Consider the following 20,769-nt stretch of genomic DNA (forward strand, 5'->3'; position numbering starts at 1 on the left):
GCAGAACTTGTAAAGACGCCCCACACCAAAACCGAACAACTTCCTCTGTTGCATGTAACGCAGAGTGTGCTGGGACAAACCAGAAACAGCGACTCCGTGGATGAGCCTTTACCTCTCTCTCGCACCTCGCGCTGGCCCATTGACGGACCAAGCCCTGTCAGCCCGGGCCCGCTTCGTCGTCCCTCAACCGCCTCGACCGCCTCGACCCCACGCCGAGCTCGTCTCTCACTCCCCCCTCCCCCCCCCCCCCTTTTTCCCTTTTCAGGAACAGGTGCTATGCCGCTCCCCGCCTCCTCCTCTTTCCTCTTGCCACTGTCCCGCGTGCCCAGCACTTCGGGCTTTGCCGCACTCCTCTTGACGGCCCACGTCCGGCACAATGCTCAGAATCATTGCCCGGTACCCAGCCGCGACGGACCCTGCGAGCTACCGGGTGGTGAACTTGGGTTGGTGGCACCGCCCTGATACAACTCCGACTTTCGCTGGCTCTTCCAGAAGTCAAGGGCCTCGACGACATCTTCACCGCGCTCATCTTCATATGCAAACAGAATCTGTACCAGCAATGATTAGTCCTGTGCTCCCCCGAGGCCTTGTGTGGCCTGCCTCTCTCTCTGTAACTCACCTCATGCGTGCTGCTATGCAGCATGCGAATGTTCCTGTGTGGCACAATATGCACCGCCAGGTTCTCGATATGCCTGAGCTCGATGAAGTTGGGCTCGAACGCCAGGATCCAGGGATACGACAGGGCGAACGCCTGCGGCGTGCCTTCCCAGTCGAGCCGCCACTCGGGTCTCGCCCGCCACCCGTTCCGGTTGACAAAGAAGGAGAACTCGGAGTAGTTGAGCAGGAACTCGCCGTTGAGCCGCTCGATGTGGATCGGCTTGACGCCCTCCTTGCGCGCGACAAAGTCGAGCGACGTGTCCGCCTGGTCAAGGAGGGACTGCGTCTCGAGCGTCTCGAGAGAGACCACCTCGAACCCGCGGGCGCACGCGACGCAGAGCTTGGACTTGAGGAAGTGCACCGAGCTGGATTCGGTCGGGATGTAGAACTCCTTGAACGGCTTGAGCTCGTCCTGCCCGGCATTGAACATCTTGCTGAGACCCTTTTGCTTCTTGGTCCGGGACATGGCATCATTCGGCTCGTAGACCTTGATGGTCGTCGACAGCGCGGAGCTCTTGACGCAGCAGACCAAGTGCCGGCCGAGGCAGATGCCCGTCTTGAAGAAGTTGCAGTGGCTCTGGATCTTCTTGGCACGCTTCGACGAGATCGGCTCGTTGGGATCCAGGGCGCTAAGCTGGTACGACAAGAGCGACCGGTTCGAGAGCACAAGCAGCAGTTGATACTCCTCGAGAACGTCGACCTGCGTCACGCTCGGCACGTCAATGACACGCTTGGGCGTCGAGTTCTCCTTTGACCTGCGGTCCGACACGTAGATGCCGTTGTCGGTTCCGTAGATGAGTTTACGACCGCCATCTGCAAATAGCACACAGTCAGTAAAATAAACGTCATCTGGGAGCCAGTGTCGCAGAAAGCTTACCGAATGGTGCCACGCAGTTAACCTTATTCGTGCCAGCGAAGAAGCCCGATGTGATAACCGTCGTATTCAGGAAGTCGGCACGAGCCCTGAGCTTCTGTTGGGCATTGTCGATCACCTCGAGCCACTTCTGCCGGCCCGACTGGTTGGATGCGTAGAGCGTCAGCTCGTAGCCGTTCTTACCGAGGTGCCGGAACGTGATCGGCCAGCCCTCGCCCTTCTTTGCTTCCGTCCCCGTGTTGCGCAAGGCAGGGAGGATTCCCGACGAGGAGCGCTTCACGCCCGACTGGGGTATCACTTCTTCCATCTCCTTGATTGAGAGCAACTCGAGCGGAATAGGCTGTTGTTCGTCAGCATCACAACAATTTTGTCTTCCCCGGATATATATTTCCACCCGAAAAACTCACCCTTCGGTACGCCTTCACCTCCTCTGTCTTGCCCACCTGCTTGATGCGCACAAGCAGCACCGCATGATCAAACAGGAACGCGGTAATGTCCGGATTCTCCGTTGGCGACTTCTTGAACTGGCTCTTGAACACCAGTTCTCGGCCTTCCTCTGTGAGCTTCAGGTCCACCCTCTCGTTCGGGCGGAACTTGAGCTGCTCGTGGAGACGGCGCAGGTTGAAGCGATTTTCGGCCTTGCCGGATTCCTCGTTGACCCGTCCTAGCAAGTCCCTAATCATGGTCAGGACCTTCGGAAGGTCCTCCTTGTCCGGGTTGTCGGGCTCCGTATATTTGAGCACGTTTTCGAGGAGCAACGGGTACCTGGCCAATCGGGTCGTCGGCTTGGTCAGGTAACCGTTGAGCTCGAGCTTCCGGGACTCCCGCCGCCGCTCGACTTCATCCACGAATCGGGCGAAATCCTTATTGATGGCTCGTTCGTTCTCAAACTCGAATTTACCCTCGAGCTGCTTGGAACCGTACAGGATGAAGGGCTCAAACTGCGGCACGAACTCCAGGAAGATGTCGCCCACATTCCTCACCACTGGTGTCTTCTGTTGCCGCTCCGTCAAGGCCCTCGCGAATCTCGAGCTCACGCCGTGGATGCTCGGGGCGTCGATAATGTTGGTGAATATGGTCCGGACGACCCTCTCCCTCCTCTGTGGCGGTATTGGCGAGAGGCCGTTGATCTTGCCGCGCAGTGGGTAGATCCAAAAGTCCCTGAGGTATTCGAGATCCTTGACGAAATCGCGTTCCGTGTAGCAGATCTCCGAGATGATCTCCTGCCTCTTCTTTTCCCGGTCGCCTATGCTGTCGGCAATCTCCTTGGGCACGCTGTTGATCCAGAGCTTCTGCTCGTCTGTCTGGTCCATATCATCGTCATGCATCGTCGCATTCCCCGCACCCTTGAGACCAGGACCCATCTTGAGGTTCAACCTCGACACCTGCTCTAGTCGCCGCGGGCAGGCAATGGAGTAGCAGAGCTGATCCCTTGTGCACGTCGGGGAGTAGCACTCAGTAAGCAAAACAAAGACGCCATTGACAGCAGGCTTCTCCTCGGGATCATCCGTCATGGTTTCCCGGAACTGGTACATTTCATATGTAGAGTCGCGCAACCGGTGCTCGTACGTGACGTCGTGAAAAAATTTCTGCGCATCTAGAGCCCGACCGAGGAGCAGCGCCAGGTTCCTGTCGGTAGTCCGGATGATGTACGAGAGAACGTCGACGGCCTCGGCGCCGCTAAAGGCATTCTTGTACGTGAGCTCGTTCTTGGTGCGGTCGCCCGTGACGATCTTCTGGCGGAAGCATTCGGCGACGCGGGAAAGCAGGGCGGGATAGACGATGGGCGGCCTGATCTTGGCAGTGGGCGGGCGTTCACCGTTGATCGAATTGGTCATCGACGTGCGTTGTTGCACAAGAGTCTGCGCGTCCGACTTGTCACTGGGTGCTACCGAGGGGGGCGGCGCTATTGTAGAGGCCATCGACATGGACCTGTTGCTGTCCTTGCCGACTGACGAGCCCATGCTGGTAGTCCTTGTCTGAGAGCCGGGCGGTCCGTATCCCGCAGGGAATCCGGGGTTTGACGATCCATGGCTGCTCGAAAAATCTGGACGTGAGGGCGCCATGCCGACCGGGCGCCGGTTGGGAATCACGCGTCCGCTCATGGTCTGGTGCGCATCTCGGTCGTGCGAAGGATATCCAGTCATGGTCATGGACCGGTCTTCCATGTGTCTCTCGGGAACAATCCGGCCCTGCGCTGTTGTTCGGGCAGAGTGCTGGTTGTACTGGGCATTTCGGAAGGCGTTGGCCGGAGCCGGCTGGGGCAGGTACGGTTGAGGCGGAGATTGCTGGTACATCTGAGGTCTCGGGTAGTTAGCCAGAGACTGGGACCGGTATGGATCTGTGTTCATGGCGGGCGCGGGCCTTCCGTCCTGGTAGAAGCGCTGGGCCGGAGTGGGTTGAGCACCGTTGTCGTAGTAGCCTTGGGGCGGTGGCGGGCCTCTTCGAGGGTCGAATCGGGGTGGCGCGTGCTGCTGAACGGCCGGGCCGCCGGGGTACGGGCGGCGCGCCTGCTGTTGCTGCTGGAGATACTGGGGAGAGGGGACTTGCTGGCCGCCCGATGCCGAGCGCTGCTGGCCTTGATAATAACCGTAACCCTGGCCGCTGCCGTCGGGGCGCGGGCGAGGAGGGAGGAACTGATGGTCACCGCCCGGCACCGGCCGCGGGGGTGGCGATCGATGCATGTCCGATACGGTCGACGACATTGTATTGGTACGCCCATCCTGGTTGAACTGAGGCGGCGCCACGGACGAGGTCATGGTCTGCGAGCGGCCGGGAGGAGGAGCGGCGCCAAAGATGTTGGAAAAAGCGGCATCGCGCTGGTAATCGCTTCCGTACGGCTGGACTCGTTGTTGCTGGGGCGGCTGCCTCGGCGGCGGCATCCGGTCGCGCTGGTAGTCGGCCATGGCTGCTGCTGCTGCTGCTGCTGCTGCTGCTGCTGCTCGAAGCGGTCTTGTGTCAGTAACGGGATGAACTGCCTTCTTGTCTTTTATCTTTCCTTCCCCGATGCTCTCTCGCTTGTCCCGATCCAAGCGGCAGCGGTCGACGGCCAGAGACGGGCAGAGGAGAGCGCCAGGGGTGGGTGGGAATCGAATTCGGAGGTGGAGTTAGGGAGCCAACTTACTCGTTGATTCCAAGAGCCAGCGGCTCGCCAACTGCCTTTCAGCCTGCACTCGCCCGCAATCGTGCTCCAGGTATAGAAAATGGGCCCGACAACAAGGGAGATGGGAAGAAAAGATGATCAAGGAGCGCGTCGGAGGCCGCAACGGGCGGTGCCGTTGTTCCCTGTCGTTGGCAGCGCTCGGGATGATGGATGGAGCGGAGCAGAAGACGTTGCTCGAGGATGGTTCCGCGTCCGGGGGTGACGTTAGGTCTTGGCTCGCTTGACCCCCTAACAACAATTTTTTGGCGGCTCTTGGCTGGGAGAAGCCGCCAAAGGCACCGGCACCCGCAACGGCCAAGTTATCTGGTGGTAAGCTTCGAGCAGGGGACCCGAAAACCCGGAACAAGGCCTCATTCGGCAATGGAAGACGCCGGGTGGGCTATTTGTTGGCTGTTTGTCGAAAAGGAGAAAATGATTCGAGCGTCAGTGGTGTGGAGGGTGCGATGTCACTATCGCTATCAGCCTAACCGTGAAGGTTGTGGATTGGTGGCCAATCTTTTTGCCAAACGCCCAGCGCCCGAAGAGCACCTACTATCCTGCGAGTACGGACTACACTGCGGATACAACGAGATCAGCTCCGCAAGCATGCTTTTTGGTGACCGACCCTACTCCGTACAGTGTTCGCTTAACATTTCGCATTGCTGATGTCTATCGAGTTACTGTGTATGTACAGTACGTACCTTACCCTGTTAGCGAGGGTAACGGGCTGTGGCGCAGCTGTGCTTCCCCTGGATCGGCCCGGGTCAAGGACAGTTGGAGTCCTCAGGTGCGAACCGGGGTCAGACGGCACAAGAGGCAGGGAAGAAACATCCTAAGTTTCAGACGCGACTTGTTTCTGACATTTCCAGGCTTTCTTGTCTGCCTGGGGAGAGATCGAAAGCATAGGTGCATTTGTCAGTGTGCATCTGCTCTGGTAGGTAGTGTACGGATTACACGGGCTTCAAGTCGAAGTTGCTTCGGGGCTGCACAGTGCGATCAATTCGCCTAACGAGAGCAACTGCCGAAGTTTCAGCGAAACCATGTGAAGCTAGGTTTAGCTGGTTCAATTAGTGCATGACCTACGCAGTATCCGTACTAGTTACGGGAACCGTACCAAATACCTTGCACTGCGAACTTGCGTGCGCCTAGTGTAAATACCTGTACCGGAGGTGCCAGGTAATTCTCAGCTGTGTGTGGGTGGGAACTCTCCGTGGAAAACGCCTCCGTACTGTGTAGTTGTAAGGCAACGCCGAGGATCAATACCATCTTCCGCACTGCGATTTGGATCCTGGGCCGGATTCTGACGGGGGATCGACGACCAAGCACGCAGAGTCTGTGGCACGGCAACATGGAATACGCGTAGTAGAATAGTACGCTACCAATAAATCACGTGACCTTCAGAGCCGTTGGCTTCCAGTTGGATGTCTTGGCGCATTCGCAACGCTGAGCTGCGGCCGTTGTTGCTGTTGCCGAACCCGCTATTACGGTGTAGCCTCGCATCATCTGCGCAGCAACCCGACTGCGCTGACATCGACTTCATTCCCTTCTTCTTTACAAGGTCTGCACGGCTCTACACCATGGCGGATTCCGTTTATAGTCCCAAGTTCGCGCCGTTTGTCGGCATGGTAAGTGGACTATTGTCCCTATTGCAGCATCTGTATCCTACCGTGGACGCGGGGAGGGAAGGACGTGACTACCAGCGACAGCTGCTGACTAGAAGTTTTAAATTTTAGAGCGGCATTGCGGCGGCCATGATTTTTGGATGTGCGCGCGAGAACCCCCTTCCCGAGCGAACCTGGACCCCTCCGACGAAAGCGACGAGCAGCTGACCCGGGACCGATCATGTAGGCATGGGCGCAGCTTATGGCACCGCAAAGTCTGGCATTGGTATTGCGGGTGTGGGCACTTTTCGGCCGGACCTGATTATGAAGGTAGGAAGAAGCTGAAGGCTACGTAGGTTTATTCAATGTGGGATGACCCCCCGCTGACCGGCTCTCGACAGTGCCTGATCCCCGTCGTCATGTCCGGTATCATTGCCGTCTACTCCCTTGTCATCTCCGTCCTCATTGCCCAGGACCTTAACCCGCCGGCGCTGGGCGGATCCAACTATAGTCTCTTCAAGTGCGCCTCCCGCATCGAAACGAAGCTCCATTCCTGATACGCTGACATCCAAATCAGTGGATTTATGCATCTTGCTTGCGGGCTCTCGGTTGGCCTGACAGGCCTCGCAGCTGGATACTGCATTGGCATTGTCGGCGACAAAGGCGTCAGGTCGTACATGCAGCAGTCCAGGGTGTTCGTCGGCATGGTTTTGATTCTTATTTTCGGCGAAGTTCTGGGGCTCTATGGGTGAGATCAAACCTGACTAGAATAACAACACGGCAACATTCACTGACAAATCCGCAGACTCATTGTTGCCCTGATTCTCAACACCAAGAGCAAGGGTTAAAGGGAATGGGGCCGGTTATGGTTTGCCAGAAGTTGTGTGCAAAACCTGTATACAAGTCGCGAGTCTGCTGACGGGGGTGTCATTTAGAAAGCATTTGGTCTGGCGTTGACGGATGTGTACTTGACTCATGGGAGGTTATGATTCAGGCAGGCACGCCGGGAATTCGGACTTCACATCCGAAACCTACTTTTACCCCTTGAACACGCCGCTTCTCTTTGCCAAATTTTCCATCATTAAGGCCTGCCAGATCTAAACGACGATGAGGGCTGCTGCATGTAAGTGCCCAATGCATACTGCTGATCCCATAGACACGAGTGAGGCAAAGCCGAACCATGTGACTTGCGAAGTAGTATCCAACATTCCCTCGAGATCCGACTCGGAAAAAAAAGCTCCTTCAACCAACCCATGCAAACTCGAACCGGAATGCCAATACGGCAATCTGGCGATGCTAACCGGGTACCCGACGCCAAACACTGCGAAGAGCAAATACCCTCCCAATGCAAGAAGATAATGAGCCTATGACTAGGACAGAACCCTCGAGGAGGAAAAAGGAGCGAGAAATAGCAAGGCAATGCGAACCATGGCAACCTGAAGCCGACAACGCCTAACCATCAAACAATGCGTCGAAGGAGGAAGCGTGTTCCGTCTCTTTCAGAAACGCGCGCCAATGCGGAACGGGAGCCTGCTGTTTGTTCGCTTTTCGATATCCTTCCGGAACCGCTTCCAGTTCCGCTCACGCTCCTCGCGGTCTCTCATTTGTGCTGAGTGAAAACAATTAGCCACTGATCCTTTCTTGCTCCTACGCAGAAACAAGCACGAGGCCAAAAAAAGGAGGAAAAAACTAAAGGGATGAGAAAAGAGGGGGGGGAGAAGAAAAAAATACGAGAACACGACGGAATGACTTACCCAGGAACCAATCCCACCTCCGGTCCTCCCTGATCAGAATCTCGTCCCCGAGGTTCCTCTCCCGCGCCAGCCGCTCGGCCCGAGCCCGGGCCGCCGCCTCCTCCCCGACCAGGTACGGGTCCTCGAGCGGCCGCACCCGGTTCAAGCTGTTGCGCTCCTCCTCGTCGATCCTCTCCAGCATGACGCGCCGCAGCATCGCCCTTTCCAGGTGGCTACCCCTGCCGTTTCTGCTGCTGCTGTTGTCGCTGCTGCTGCTCGCCGCGCTCGCCCGCCGCAGCGCCACGTTCTGGTAGATGCGCGCCGTCGGGTTGGAGGCGCCGCCGCCGGCCGAGGACCACGTAGGCGTGCGGAAGTGGGCGAGCGAGGGCAGCTCGGCGGGCGGCGGCCGGGGAGGCCCCGGCGGGACCGGAGGCAGGCCGTATCGGCGCGGCGTTGACGAGTTGGAGGACGACGCGGTGCTGGAGCTGGAGCTGGAGCTGGAAGTAGTGGAGGATTGGAAGGGTTCGAGGTCGAGGAGGGAGGAGACACTGCCGTTCCGTGGGGCCGGTGTTGGCCTCGACGCCGTCGCTGGCGTCGGGTTGGGGCGGGCTGGTGGTGAGTAGGGAGGGAGTGGCTCGGGATGAGGGTTGATTGTGTGGTATGAGGGGGCGTCAGACGCTGGAAGGGAGCGGTTATGTCAGCATTCAACGACCATTGGGGAGGGGTAGCAGCTGTATATATATATATATATATATATATATATATATATATATTATATATATATATATATATATATATATATATATATATATTATATATATATATATATATATAAGACTTACTGTATGAAGGAGCTGCCGAGCGGATTGAGCGCACCGAGGCTGTCTCGAAGTCCTCTGCACTGAAGGACTCCCGTGCGAGCCCCGGGCCTTCGTCTGCAATGGAGGTAGCCATAGTGGCTTCGGCCATGATACCGCACCAGATGGTGTGATTTGGGAAGACGACGAAAGAACCAAAAGAGATACGGTTCAAAGAGTGACGGCAGGAGTGTAATGTACTACAGCCACCTGGGTTCTAAGTTGTGGGCATCTAAGCGCAATCACGAGGCGGGGAAGGAAGCTCTGAAGAAGAAGCAACGGGCAACAAGGTCAACCCAAGCCAGCTCCGCACCGTTGGAAAGCTGGATATCAGACGGTCTAGCGGACTCGAGCTCGGGTCGACGAAAAGCTGCGAAGAGCGGGTAAGGTGACTGTCCCTTGCTCTCGTGGTCAACTTCTTAAAGAAGAAAGATGAGGTGTGGGATGCAAGGGGATCTGCGTATTATTAGGAAAGTAGTATAACGAACTGCAGGGCCGGTTGGCTTCGAGAACGGGACGAGCCAGCAGCCGTCCGGCCGCTGCGGGCGTTCAAATCCGTAGAACTAACTACTGGCTGCCCAGCCATCCTCTCGTGGTTGCGTGCCACGGACCGCTCCTCGGCTCAGCCCTCCCAAAGCGCTCCAAAAAGTGCTCCAAAGTGTCGTAATGGGAGGGGGTTATGCGGGGTTGCGGCAGGGCCTTGGCACCACCTCTCACACATCCACGTCAAGCTTGGCGTGTGTTCCGTCAGATTCTGGGAGTGGGTATCTTGTGCTCCCCACGAAAACGGGGCTGAGCCTGCAGGAAGACCTGACCCTCAGAACTATGGGCCGCACGAGATACGCCCCGGCTGCTCCTTTTACCCTCGGCTGCCGTAACAGTTACCTCAACTCGAAAGTCTTTGGCGGGACCTAGGCTCGTGTACCCCGAGGCCAGAAACCTAATATGGTATTGAAGTACTGCCTATGTACTGTACACTACACAGTACTAGTACTTGCTCGCTGAGAGTAGGTTCGATCTGGCCTGGCACCCAGCGATCAGATCCGGCTCCACGGAAGGCTCCGTCCAGCTCTGTGTTTCCCAGCTTGGAACGGTTTTGCGGGTCTCGGCAGGAACGAGCAAGACAAGGCAAGGGCAGTTTACTCCACCGCATCTGCTGCAGGAACCATCCATTCTTGGAGGGAGGAAACACCGGGTGGGGGTTCTGTACCGCGGTACCTACATAGTAGGTGTTTCTCCCAGTGGTTGTGGACTTTTGGAGTGGTCCCATACCCGTATCGATTCGCCGGAGGCCCCGGGAACTAGTGTAGTGTATGCTATGTTTGCCGAGTACCCATCTTCTTTGCACCGAGGAGTTCCTCCTCTCGCGTTCCGGCCGCCCGCGGCATTCATTGTATGAAACGAAGACCTAGAAGGTGGGAAATGGCGCGAGGAGATGGCCAATGGAATGGCCCGGGCGGATGATTGTGTGCGCGTTAACAAGGCCATTGCCTTTCCATCCCCCAAATTGCGGCACCCTGTTAAATCTGTCGCAGACGCCTCTCCATGACCAACTAGGTTGACATGTTGGTAAGCGATGGCTGTTTGCTCACTGGCCGGTGATGCATTCACGTTCACCACGTCGTCAATCACCAAGCGCGAGTGGAATCGCGGACTCTTACCTGATGAGGCTATTTCAAAATCTCACCTCTTCATTTCTGGTTAGCGAAACGGCTGTCTTACCACAGTAGACTTACATAGGATTCTGGGGGGCCTGTTGCTTCCCAGGGCAGAGCAGGCTATCTATAAAAGAATGTTAGCCGCCATCATCGAGCAAATGGTGCCTTATCGTTACAGGACGGTGTTCGGTGCTGTTGGTGCCAAGAAAGCCTGGTGCCCCGAGCCAGTACGTATCCGTGCACTATACGGATTACAGAGTACTACGGGAAGGTCACCCGGCCAGGGCCCCTGTTGCTGATCAGAACCGAGGGTCTCGGGCGGGAGCATGTGCAGGGGCTCATGTGCCAGCCCGCCAAACCACCGGAGGACGGGAATCAAGAGTCAGCAACTCGATGACAGTCTCGAAGACACGGAACGCTCGATAAGCTCATCGCCTGGGTCTTGAAAAAGCCACGGCCAGCTGTAGGAGGGCGAGGATACCGTACAAGAATTGACGTTCCTTGGTTGGGACTAGTTCAAACCCGACGCGATGTTACAGAAAGCTGCCGTCATTGGCAGCGCGTTTGCTGCGCTTGCTCGGACGGTTGGTGCAGCGCAGCCCGGTGCAGCGCAGCCGGTGCCTGCGCCGATGCGGGATCTTGTATGGGGTAAACTCAATTTTCTACATACGTAAGTAAAGCCACCCATCATTTTCTGAGCTCTGCTCTGAACATCTCTGAACATCCCTCGCTCATTTGCGCAACAACAACAACAATAATAACAACAACAACATACAGGACAGACACGCATGGCTGGCATGCGGGTCATTTGCAAGAACCTCAGTACTCGGCCGACTGGGGCGACTATGTCTCCTTCGCCGAGCACATGCGTGCGAAGGCCGACAGGGACGGCGTCGACCTCCTGCTGGTCGACACGGGCGACCGCGTCGAGGGCAACGGGCTGTATGATGCGTCCGATCCGAAAGGAAAGTACTATTACGACATCTACCGGGAGCAGGCTGTCGACCTCATATGCACGGGCAACCACGAGCTCTACGTCGCCTCGACTGCCGACCGCGAGCACCAGCGCACCGTGCCCAACTTCAGGCAGAATTACATTGCGTCCAATCTCGACTACGTAGACCCCGAGTCTGGCGAGAGGATGCCGATGGCGCAGAGGTATCGCAAGTTTCAGACCAAGAACCAAAAGCTGGATGTCGTCGCCTTCGGCTTCCTCTTCGATTTCACCGGCAACGCCAACAACACGGTCGTCCAGCCGGTCGAGGAGACGGTCCAGGAGCAGTGGTTCCAGGACGCCATTCGTGAAGAAGCAGATGTTTTCGTCGTGATCGGCCATGTCGGGGTGCACATGCCCGAGTTCAGGACCATCTTTAGGGCGATCCGCAAGCAGAACCCGCTGGCTCCCATTCTCTTCTTTGGTGGCCATGTCCATGTCCGGGATGCCACCGCTTACGACTCGCGGTCCTTTGCGGTGGCCAGCGGGAGGTACTTTGAGACGATCGGGTGGATGTCCGTCGACGGCGAGCTGGAGCGCACGGCGCACTCCGAGGACGCCGATTTCTCCTTCCACCGCAGGTACATCGACAACAACCTCGTGGGTCTGCATTACCACACCGGCCTCAACGAGAGCACCTTCCCCACCGAGCATGGCCGCAACGTCTCGGCCATGATCACCAAGGCTCGTGACGAGCTCAAGCTTGATCAGACGTTTGGGTGCGCTCCGAAGACCTTGTGGATGTCTCGATCGCCTTACCCGGGGAAAGATAGCATCTACAGCTGGCTCGAGAACGAGGTTCTCCCAGACGTGGCTGTCAATTCCAGCAGAGGAGATGTCCCACGTCTGGTTATCCTCAACACGGGCGCCATCCGCTTTGATATCTTCAAGGGCCCCTTCACTCGGGACACTACCTACATCGTCTCGCCGTTCCTCAGCGCTTTTACGTATATCCCCAACGTGCCGTATCGCATCGCCCGGAAGGTCATCAAACTGCTGAATAGCGCGGGCAAGATCATGGAGTCGGGCCCGATGGACAACCGGTTCATGGCGATCCCGGAGCAGCTTGTCATTCATGAAGACATCGTCCATGAAAGCCCCGCGGCTGATGCGTATGCGGACGCCTTCGGGCAGAAGCCACTCGGGGGCAGCGCTGAGAAGCGACCTCGTCTGACCGAGGGTTACACCACTAAGGATGATATCGGAAGCGACGGCGACGATACCGTACATGCACCCGTCAACTTCTACGTCGTTCCCAACTGCGTTCAGGCAGAGGTGGAATTCCCGACGGACGGAGAGCCCGAGACGGTAGACCTCGTCTTTCTGGACTTTATCACCCCGTGGGTGCTGATGGCTCTGAGACTCCTCGGCGGCGAGTATAGCCAAAAGGACGTTCAACCCTACATCGAAGGAACGTTGACCGGATTGATGACTGGGTGGATCGAGAAGAACTGGCCAAAGGACTGCTAGGCTATGGTATATGGGGCGTTATATTTTTGGGTTATCTCCACGAGACAGGTCCCCTGCTTGGTTCGAGGGAATACGTTCTGGGCGCCGACATTGGGTTGCGCATTCCGGGCTGTCTTTGTGAAATTTCTGACACACTCCTGTTTAACAAATCGCATAATACATAGACTGGGGGACTGGCGGTTTCAAGCAATGAGTAGCAGCATCATCATCATTCTGCCGAGCAATAATCGCCTTAGAAAGGGGGTATTCCGAGAAGACGGGCATTCCACCCCAAAGAAAGAGCCATATATAATCCCAGTCGTGACTTTGTTTTCCCCGTTGCGCCTTGAAACGCCAAACCAACGCCTATTTTTTTTTTTAAAAAAAAAAAAAAAAAACAAAGTGTGCTCGAACGGGAAGACTGACAGCAGCACCCGGGGGGGCTATAACTGGTCGAGCAGCCTCCTCCTCCTCCTCTCGATCAGTTCCTGCTGGACCTCATCCAACGTAGGCAATTCCCACACTCTCCCGTCTCCCGTATCCCCCGGCAACGGCTCCCACCCGGGCGGCGTCTCGGCCGGGCCAGCCTTGGCCAGCGCGTCGAAGGCCATCTTCTCCCTGGCGCGCTCGTAGGCGAGCAGCTCGTCGTCCTCCTCGCCGGGGGCGTAGGCGTAGTAGGCGGCGTCGACCTGGCGGCGGAGGTCGGCGCGCTCCTCGAGCGGCTTCTCCTCCTCCTGGCGGGCCTTGGCGGCGGCCTCGAAGAGCTCCTTGACGCCGGGGAGGTCGCGGGCGCGGCCGAAGTAGCGGTACCCCTTGCCCCCGCCCGGGATCTCGCGGCCGGCCTCGTCGTAGACCTTGCCGCCGGCGCGCATGTAGTTGGGCCCGCCCAGGTTGCGGATCTGCACCTCCCACATGTGCTTCTCGCGCATCAGCTTGTTGATCTCGTCGTTGAGGTCGCGGATCTGGTAGTCGGACAGCGCCGGGTCCTGGATGCGCGACACCTTGCGCGAAATCTCCTTGAGCACCTGTCCCCGCCACTTCTCGCACGCCGGGATGCTGTCCTGCTCCGTGATGTTCCGCGGCCGCCGCGTCCGCCCCGCGTCGATGATGCCCAGGTCCGCCGCCTGCGCCTCGCGGAAGCGGAAGAGCATCGACTGGGCCTTTTCCGAGTTGCGCGCCTGTTATTTAAACGGAGGCGGGAGGGGGGCTGTTTCATCAACCCCCCCGCCCACACCCCTTCTAGGTTAGGGTACTGTACTGTACTGCGCTCGCTCCGTAATTCGATTTTTTGGAGGGTTTTGCTGGGTGGCGTACCATTTTGACTGGGTATGTCGGTGGACGACAACACACACAAGTAAGTCCCCGGGGTGGTGGTTATCCTCAGAGGTAGGGCGGCGTGCGCGAGTAGCTTGGAGGTTAGGCGGTGCTCTGCGCGTGAGGGCTGAGGGTGATGACGAAGGTTGTTGGTCCTGATATGGAAATCGTGCCAAAGGGAAGCTATGGCTTCTCCAAAGTTCGGCCCACCATCTCAACACTAGTGGGTACCTTAGGTACCGGTAGTTAGGTGCGCACGCTCTCCAATCAATACACGTACTAGAGCCTTGGCCCCACTTTGAATGCTTGTACGGGTACCATGTACATACTATAGTAAGCTATTCCGCTGGAGGCTCGACGGGATCCGACCTCCATACGGAGTACTCCGTGTGAAAGGCAGAAGGTCAAGGTTTCGTAGGCGGTAAAGTAGCCTGTCAAGTCCTTGAAAGTCGCAGTCGCGATAGGGGAAATCCCAGCCGGGGCATCTACTAGTATCCGAATGCACACAATCCCCACTTGCTGCATCCTTGTAACACTGGTAACAATCGTCCAGCAACTCGGACACGGGCTTCTGACGCTCTTCAGCCTGTTCGTTAAGCCTTTGACGCAGTTGCCCGACATTCAAGATGTCGTACGTCCCAACAAACACAACTCCTTCTTCCGGATCCTCAAGACCACAAAAGCGAAACTGGGATTGAAAGTCGGGTTAGCAGTCGCAGAAAATGGTTTGGTATCGAATATCACCTACCGTCACCTCCTCTACTCTGGAGACCCGGCGGAAAGGTAGCCGTGTTCTCAGCTTATTATACCAAATCTTCCTCATTTTCTCGAAAATGGCTGCGTCGTCATCGCCGTCCTTGAGCTTGACTTGAACGATTCGACATTTCCCCGGTCGTCCCACACAAAGAAAGGTACAGGGGGTGTTTGGGGCAATCCTGCCAAAGAACGATCGGGCATAGTGATCCTTGACTCTTTCCACTCCGGATGGGCTTTGCATCATGGATTGTGCTGGCTGAGATATCGGTAATGGATGAATGGTTCTTATCCCGAAACGTCTACCCTGATAGCTGACTCTTCGTCTACGTGCGGATGTCTCCTCCCCAGGACCACTGCTCGCGGGGGCAGTCGTGGGATGATGTCCGAGCATAGACGAACCAGCTCCGCGCTTATACTATCGCGTTTGATGCTTTCAAGCCCAAATGGTAGATCTTGGGATGGTGTCTGAGAGCTCCCAGATACGTTATCCATGTCATCCACCTGATCACAAAGAGAAAGAGACAAAGTTCGGCATGTTGACGAAGCTAAACGAGACGATCAAATCATATAGGGAGCCTGAGCTAGGAAGAACGTTGAACGAGAAGATCGCCAAGAACAGACTAGCAAGCTGAAGAGAGACAGTTGAAGCTGAACCCCGCAGCTACTTTATCTACCTCATTTTATATATTGTACATACCTCATTTTATATATTGTACATACCTCATTTTATATATTGTACATACCTCATTTTATATATTGTACATACCTCATTTTATATATCGTACATACTTGTGCTGTACATACGCGATGCAAAGTAGGGAGTTGCACTTGGGACGTTTTGCAGCGCCGTCCGCAGCCCAGTGTGGCACAAGCTCCGCCTGGCGAGCAAGCCCCCCGCGGCGCAGTACAGTAGTTACATGCATACATATCCGTATGGAATCTGTATGTACATACATACATTACCTGGTAATAACGGTCGCTTCGCTCGGTCAAAACGCGGCTCAGCAGCGCCCAGCGCGTTCGCGTTCCCCCTCTTCGCCATCGAACCCTCTCCGCAAGCAACGTCGCCATCGCCAGTTCGATGACAGCCATCGATCCCACTCCATCCCTCATTCATTCATCCCCTCGACGGCTATTGTCTTTGCCAGCAGTCTTAATTCTAGACTCATCGTGGCCGTAAAACCATTCACTGCTCGACCTGACCTGGCACACTTTCCCCCTCGTTAGTTTCCTTTAGTGATGCCGCAAGGTCGGCACCTAAGGCGGCTTCCGCGCTGAACCCCAGGCGCCCGGTCCGTCAGCTCTGCTAGCGCTTGCTTGATATCAAGTGATATCCGGCCACCGACGGCGCGCCCGCTGCAACATCAAGAACAACAAACAACCTAAACGCTGCAATGATGAACACACTTCCAAAGCCAACTCATCCCGTCACGCGACGCGGATGGGGCTGAGGCCAACAAGAATGGATATCTGAGCAGCCAAGACGTTCTCTTGGTACACTCATTCCCCGAACTCTTGCAAGAGAGGCCGCCACTCCCACACCATCTCCTTTCTTCCACACCCCATTTTTCTTTTCGATGCCGGGCCCATACCAAGCGGCGCGGTTTCCCTTCCCTTTCTCCCTGCCATGACGACAATCCTCAGATGCGGAGGTGCTCCGGCGCTGGAGCGGCCCTCTCTCTCTCTCCCTTCCCACCTCTTCCTGTTGCACTGCTGACTCCGTACCGCTTCTCCAGCGGAGCGTGCAGCCGGTCAGCCAGGCAGGCAGGCGAGGAGGAGGAGGAGAGGAGAGAAGGTGTCTCGGCGTGACAGTGCAGCACTGATGACGGTTAATGTCTATATAAGTAGTTTTCAATCGGAGCAGCGAGTCAGGGAAACGCCAGGGGTTTCCGGGCTTGCTTGGAATGGGTCAGTCGTTGAGCGGGTGGGGAGAAGTCGCTGGGGAGAGTGGACGGGGAAGCAATATGGGTGTGGTTTTATACCCTTGGTTGTCCTCCGTTGGCACCAAGAGGCAAACCGAAACAAGAACGAGAGCATGCCCGGTGATGACGGAAGGTCCAAAAAGCCAAATTTGCAGGCAGCAGACGGGATCTGGCTTACCTACTGCGGTAGGCTTGCCTGTCGGGTTGTCAGTGGGAACATAAGAGAGCTGATCTGAGGGCATTGCTCCTGTTTTGGTTTCATCTCGTCCCTTCGGTTTGCCTTTCCTGTTTTGCCTCTATTCCTCATCTCCTGACTTCCTTTTTCGCTCTTCATTCTCTCCGTATGGAACGAGGGCACACGAAATGCAAATAGGAACAGTGTTTATCATGAGCACGATCAACCTTTGTCGATGATTTCATCTCACTTTACACGACCGGGCGGGAAAGATCTGGAGCCATCCGTTTATTCATAGCTTTTTAAGGAGAACCGATATTTTACGCCTGCCATCCGGTACGGTGTATATTGTATACAGAACGAAACCACAGCCACATGAGACGAAAACAACAACCGCCACCGTCTAGCACCCGTCACAGCATACATTCTGGCCTGCCACATCCCCACCCCTCACTCACTGCGTCTTTTTGGTCTCCCGAGGCCCTCCCACAGGCGCGCTGTACAACCACAAGGCACAGAAAGCCAGCCAACCAGTCACGGTCACTCCGATGCCGGCAATCCACGGCCAGGCGCCGCTGATGACATAGCTGCGCGGCCACTCATTGTGGGCGATGTGTCGCACCGACACGGTATTCTTCTCCTCGACATTGGACAGGAACGGCCTCTTGTAGTTGACCTTGAAGTTGAAAATGCCGTGCTGGTCCGGCAGCTTGAAGGACACGCTGTAGGCCGACGCCGAGTCCGAGGACTGGGGCGCATCGAGGGCGAGCGGGAGGCGGTGGAAGGGTGACAGCATGGAGAATTCCAGCTGGAGTGCGTCATTCGATGGGAGGGAGAAGGCCGTCCAGGTGTCCCAAGCGTATTCGGAGAGAGAGATTGTGTATTTCTGTTGGTTGGTAACTTGCGTGATTAGTATGAAGCGGAGGAGTAGATCAAAAAAAAAAAAAAATAACTTACCACGTCGTTCTTGATGCGGTAGATCTTGGGGTTAGATTCGTTGGCCGCCGCCCCCGCCTCGTCGAGGTGGTGCTCGATCCAGTTGACCCGCAGCACGCCAATCTCGTTGAACGTCCACCCGCTGACGCGCTTGGCGAACTCGCGGTTGAACGTCTTAGCCGCCTTGTTGCCGCCCGCCTTGGTGACCTCGGCGTCGAACCACTTGTCCTGCAGCATCTCGGCGGAGCCGACCAGGGTGAAGCGCGCCGAGTTGCGGGCCTGGAAGGCCGAGACGAGGGCGAGCTGCTCGCCGGCCGCGAAGAGGTCGTCCACCACCTCGGCCTGCTCCTTGGGGTTGTAGCTGTAGGCGGTGCGCGGGGCGCGGACGACGGGGGTGAGGAGCGCGCTCTGGCCGAGGGCGGCGCCCACGCCGCGCGGGAAGGCGAGGACCTCGTCCCGGCCGGCGCCGGCGCCGAAGAAGTCCTTGACGTCCGGCCGGGTGGGGTGCGGGGGCGGCAGGACGAGCACGTCGTGGGCGTCGGGAGCGCTCGAGGCGTCGTAGCTGAAGTGGTCCACCACCAGGCCGGTGCGGTCGGCGGGGAGCTGGATGTCGAGTTCGGAGAGCAGGGAGACGAGCGAGCTCGGGGCCGCGACCCCGGAGCTGAGGGCCACGAGGATGTTGCCCTTGGCGTTCATGAAGTCGACGAGGATGTTGGGGGTCAAGTTGGGGCCGAGGCCTTGACGATTGTCAGCCGCGAGGTGCCAGCCATTATTAAACAAACAAAGCAACATATTGGGGTAGCGAAGTTATAACACCCTTACCCTTTGTCCTGGTCGGGAACAGGAGGATGTGGTCATAGGATCGCTCGCCGAGGTGGAACAGGGCCAACGATTCGCTCTTGGGGGTTTCAAAAGAGATCTGGAATCCTCTGCCTGCCAATTGTCAGCCAACGAATGCCGTTGAAGTTCGTTTCTTCAATCATCTCCAACTCCTCATCTCCAACTCCAAATCATCACGTACTCTCCAGATCGCCCAGGAACTTGGAGTAATTGTCCTTATCGGCGACATCGTCCAGGATGGCCAGCAACCTGTTGCCAGATGTGCTGACGGCCGAGACCACGGCCGCGAAGACAAAGGCGACGACGAAGGAAAGGAGCGACCGCATGGTGAGCTGCTGCTGCTGGCTTGAGGTGCTATCCCACTCCTAAGCAACCGCGGTGTGTGAGTGGGCAGCGAGTGGAATCGACGGGCGCAAACTCGGAGTCGTTCGAGTTCATGCCACGGAAGCTTGCCTCGTCCCGCGAACAGCTCCAGCAAAGCGGATTGGGACTCACATTGAGTGATTCGGCATACGTAGCCTTGCCAAAAGGGCGAGCCAGGGTCCCAGCTGGAAGGGACCCACTCGGCCTCCAATTCAGGTAACTAGCGCCCTGTCCCGGACTCAGCAAGCTTCCGGAGGTTCCTGAGTGGAAGCCCATCGCCCAAGATTAGCCGCAGTTTCGCCGCAAAGTCGCGAGACCCTCGAAATCCAATCCACCCAGCCAAGCTCCGTGCTCACCAACATCCGACGTCAACGAGGACGAACTGCCTCGCGCTCCGTCTGGTGTGCTGGCCAATTGAACAACACAAGGTACATACGCCCCCCATCGGATCGCCAGAACCACCAAATATCGCCCTCTCCATAACGTTATCCCTCGACCCGATCTCGTCTCCACAATTTCGTTCCGAACAAACAAACGACCGTTTTTGTCGTCTACTTGAGGAATCTAACCACTCACTCCAGATCCCCATCTTCCCCAGGTTACCCTCCGACGGAACCACCCATCCACTGTCCGTCGCCCCTCCCTGTCAGCCCCGAAGAAAACACAAGAGGACGCAAGAGACAATGAACGGCGCAGCCCCGCGCTTCTGGGCCGGCCCCCTCCGCTACTGGCGCTGGGCCGCTCGCGAGCGCCCCGCCTTCTTCTGGTCCGTCGTCATCGGCGCCCTGGGCCCCGTGACCCTCGCCGTCGTCCCGCCCATCCGCCGCGCCCTGGGCGACGAGGACGCCGCTCCCATCCCCCTGACTTATCCGGGTACGTTTTTCTTTCCACCCGACCAGCTAGCTGGCAGGGACGAAGATGGAGAGAGTTGGAGAATTGGGGAAATGATGCTGTGTTAAGGCAACAAATGGAAAGAAAAGAGATGTGCTAACATGGAGATCTTCCATCTTCTGGCTTTGACAGTACCCACCGGGCCAAGGAAGACGTTGACCGGATATGACGATGACACCGAGAAGGATTAAATTAAGAAGGGGGAGCCAGAGTCGGTGTTTCGAAGTGTGGTCAGGAGACGAAATAGGTGGTCAAGCTCGAGCTTGCGCGTGTGTATGCGCACAACCGAGACGGTAGAAGGCGGCTGGAAAATCTGTACATAACGGCATCAGGAGCGGCAGGGGGGTAAAAGAGAGAGAGAGGGGACGCGTGTATAGGTTAACACGGACGTGGACTCGGAGGCTGCCACAAAGAAGGCACGTCCATGAGAGACAAAAAATGCATCCAGTTCTACCTTTACCTAACGCTGTTCGACCAAGGGATGAAATAAAACGACATCCGCATCCATGCTGTTTATCAACCACCCCCGACCAAGACTCCGCGTAGCCATTGAGGGAAAGAGGTAGAGCCATGCATTCCCTCATTCTATATGCAACCATTTTACCCC

At 56.9% G+C, this 20,769-nt stretch overlaps 8 protein-coding genes across 8 annotated transcripts; 4 read left to right on the forward strand and 4 right to left on the reverse strand.

The window, feature by feature from the left end:
- Positions 1-372: 372 nt before the first annotated feature.
- MYCTH_2297751 (uncharacterized protein) lies at positions 373-4,741 on the reverse strand. Its single transcript, XM_003659964.1, has 5 exons — positions 4,656-4,741; positions 1,939-4,454; positions 1,535-1,871; positions 620-1,470; positions 373-548 (listed from the first exon to the last, which is right to left on the reverse strand). Exons 2-5 carry the CDS (start codon positions 4,435-4,437, stop codon positions 387-389), a joined length of 3,849 nt encoding a protein of 1,282 aa, XP_003660012.1. The 5' UTR covers positions 4,438-4,454; positions 4,656-4,741; the 3' UTR covers positions 373-386.
- A 1,322-nt stretch (positions 4,742-6,063) lies between these two features.
- Positions 6,064-7,252, forward strand: MYCTH_2297754 (uncharacterized protein). The gene is made up of 6 exons (XM_003659965.1): positions 6,064-6,298; positions 6,407-6,437; positions 6,522-6,604; positions 6,676-6,794; positions 6,852-7,022; positions 7,080-7,252. The coding sequence occupies exons 1-6, from the start codon at positions 6,251-6,253 to the stop codon at positions 7,120-7,122; spliced, it is 495 nt and encodes a 164-aa protein (XP_003660013.1). The 5' UTR covers positions 6,064-6,250; the 3' UTR covers positions 7,123-7,252.
- Positions 7,253-7,703: 451 nt separating this feature from the next.
- MYCTH_2297760 (uncharacterized protein) lies at positions 7,704-9,125 on the reverse strand. The gene is made up of 3 exons (XM_003659966.1): positions 8,850-9,125; positions 8,029-8,685; positions 7,704-7,883 (listed from the first exon to the last, which is right to left on the reverse strand). Exons 1-3 carry the CDS (start codon positions 8,959-8,961, stop codon positions 7,774-7,776), a joined length of 879 nt encoding a protein of 292 aa, XP_003660014.1. The 5' UTR covers positions 8,962-9,125; the 3' UTR covers positions 7,704-7,773.
- A 1,685-nt stretch (positions 9,126-10,810) lies between these two features.
- On the forward strand, positions 10,811-13,366 carry MYCTH_2297761 (uncharacterized protein). The gene is made up of 2 exons (XM_003659967.1): positions 10,811-11,192; positions 11,300-13,366. The coding sequence occupies exons 1-2, from the start codon at positions 11,053-11,055 to the stop codon at positions 12,984-12,986; spliced, it is 1,827 nt and encodes a 608-aa protein (XP_003660015.1). The 5' UTR covers positions 10,811-11,052; the 3' UTR covers positions 12,987-13,366.
- Position 13,367: 1 nt separating this feature from the next.
- Positions 13,368-14,479, reverse strand: MYCTH_2297763 (uncharacterized protein). The gene is made up of 2 exons (XM_003659968.1): positions 14,280-14,479; positions 13,368-14,143 (listed from the first exon to the last, which is right to left on the reverse strand). The coding sequence occupies exons 1-2, from the start codon at positions 14,280-14,282 to the stop codon at positions 13,409-13,411; spliced, it is 738 nt and encodes a 245-aa protein (XP_003660016.1). The 5' UTR covers positions 14,283-14,479; the 3' UTR covers positions 13,368-13,408.
- Positions 14,480-14,552: 73 nt separating this feature from the next.
- On the forward strand, positions 14,553-15,763 carry MYCTH_2297764 (uncharacterized protein). The gene is made up of 2 exons (XM_003659969.1): positions 14,553-14,967; positions 15,028-15,763. Exons 1-2 carry the CDS (start codon positions 14,779-14,781, stop codon positions 15,064-15,066), a joined length of 228 nt encoding a protein of 75 aa, XP_003660017.1. The 5' UTR covers positions 14,553-14,778; the 3' UTR covers positions 15,067-15,763.
- Positions 15,764-17,364: 1,601 nt separating this feature from the next.
- On the reverse strand, positions 17,365-19,541 carry MYCTH_2297768 (uncharacterized protein). The gene is made up of 4 exons (XM_003659970.1): positions 19,090-19,541; positions 18,891-19,001; positions 18,090-18,805; positions 17,365-18,018 (listed from the first exon to the last, which is right to left on the reverse strand). Exons 1-4 carry the CDS (start codon positions 19,232-19,234, stop codon positions 17,587-17,589), a joined length of 1,404 nt encoding a protein of 467 aa, XP_003660018.1. The 5' UTR covers positions 19,235-19,541; the 3' UTR covers positions 17,365-17,586.
- Positions 19,542-19,643: 102 nt separating this feature from the next.
- Positions 19,644-20,687, forward strand: MYCTH_2313956 (uncharacterized protein). The gene is made up of 3 exons (XM_003659971.1): positions 19,644-19,699; positions 19,853-20,144; positions 20,295-20,687. Exons 2-3 carry the CDS (start codon positions 19,955-19,957, stop codon positions 20,351-20,353), a joined length of 249 nt encoding a protein of 82 aa, XP_003660019.1. The 5' UTR covers positions 19,644-19,699; positions 19,853-19,954; the 3' UTR covers positions 20,354-20,687.
- The last annotated feature ends 82 nt before the right edge of the window (positions 20,688-20,769 follow it).

This window comes from Thermothelomyces thermophilus, chromosome 1 (genome assembly GCF_000226095.1).
Source record: "Thermothelomyces thermophilus ATCC 42464 chromosome 1, complete sequence".
Taxonomy (NCBI): Eukaryota; Fungi; Ascomycota; class Sordariomycetes; order Sordariales; family Chaetomiaceae; genus Thermothelomyces; species Thermothelomyces thermophilus.

Excerpts from the sequence above, each read along its gene's own strand:
- MYCTH_2297761 (XM_003659967.1), top strand. The coding sequence starts at position 11,053 with ATGTTACAGAAAGCTGCCGTCATTGGCAGCGCGTTTGCTGCGCTTGCT. Across the intron at positions 11,193-11,299 it reads AAACTCAATTTTCTACATAC|GACAGACACGCATGGCTGGC; the intron begins GTAAGTAAAGCC and ends AACAACATACAG.
- MYCTH_2297768 (XM_003659970.1), bottom strand. The coding sequence starts at position 19,234 with ATGCGGTCGCTCCTTTCCTTCGTCGTCGCCTTTGTCTTCGCGGCCGTG. Across the intron at positions 18,806-18,890 it reads GTTCCCGACCAGGACAAAGG|GCCTCGGCCCCAACTTGACC; the intron begins GTAAGGGTGTTA and ends ACAATCGTCAAG. Across the intron at positions 18,019-18,089 it reads ACCGCATCAAGAACGACGTG|AAATACACAATCTCTCTCTC; the intron begins GTAAGTTATTTT and ends ACCAACCAACAG.
- MYCTH_2297754 (XM_003659965.1), top strand. The coding sequence starts at position 6,251 with ATGGCGGATTCCGTTTATAGTCCCAAGTTCGCGCCGTTTGTCGGCATG. Across the intron at positions 6,299-6,406 it reads TCGCGCCGTTTGTCGGCATG|AGCGGCATTGCGGCGGCCAT; the intron begins GTAAGTGGACTA and ends TTTAAATTTTAG. Across the intron at positions 7,023-7,079 it reads GAAGTTCTGGGGCTCTATGG|ACTCATTGTTGCCCTGATTC; the intron begins GTGAGATCAAAC and ends ACAAATCCGCAG.
- MYCTH_2297760 (XM_003659966.1), bottom strand. The coding sequence starts at position 8,961 with ATGGCTACCTCCATTGCAGACGAAGGCCCGGGGCTCGCACGGGAGTCC. Across the intron at positions 8,686-8,849 it reads CTCGGCAGCTCCTTCATACA|CGTCTGACGCCCCCTCATAC; the intron begins GTAAGTCTTATA and ends GCTCCCTTCCAG. Across the intron at positions 7,884-8,028 it reads GAGGTGGGATTGGTTCCTGG|CACAAATGAGAGACCGCGAG; the intron begins GTAAGTCATTCC and ends GTTTTCACTCAG.
- MYCTH_2313956 (XM_003659971.1), top strand. The coding sequence starts at position 19,955 with ATGAACGGCGCAGCCCCGCGCTTCTGGGCCGGCCCCCTCCGCTACTGG. Across the intron at positions 20,145-20,294 it reads CATCCCCCTGACTTATCCGG|TACCCACCGGGCCAAGGAAG; the intron begins GTACGTTTTTCT and ends TGGCTTTGACAG.
- MYCTH_2297764 (XM_003659969.1), top strand. The coding sequence starts at position 14,779 with ATGCACACAATCCCCACTTGCTGCATCCTTGTAACACTGGTAACAATC. Across the intron at positions 14,968-15,027 it reads TCAAGACCACAAAAGCGAAA|CGTCACCTCCTCTACTCTGG; the intron begins CTGGGATTGAAA and ends AATATCACCTAC.
- MYCTH_2297751 (XM_003659964.1), bottom strand. The coding sequence starts at position 4,437 with ATGGCCGACTACCAGCGCGACCGGATGCCGCCGCCGAGGCAGCCGCCC. Across the intron at positions 1,872-1,938 it reads AGGTGAAGGCGTACCGAAGG|CCTATTCCGCTCGAGTTGCT; the intron begins GTGAGTTTTTCG and ends GACGAACAACAG. Across the intron at positions 549-619 it reads TGCATAGCAGCACGCATGAG|ATTCTGTTTGCATATGAAGA; the intron begins GTGAGTTACAGA and ends TTGCTGGTACAG.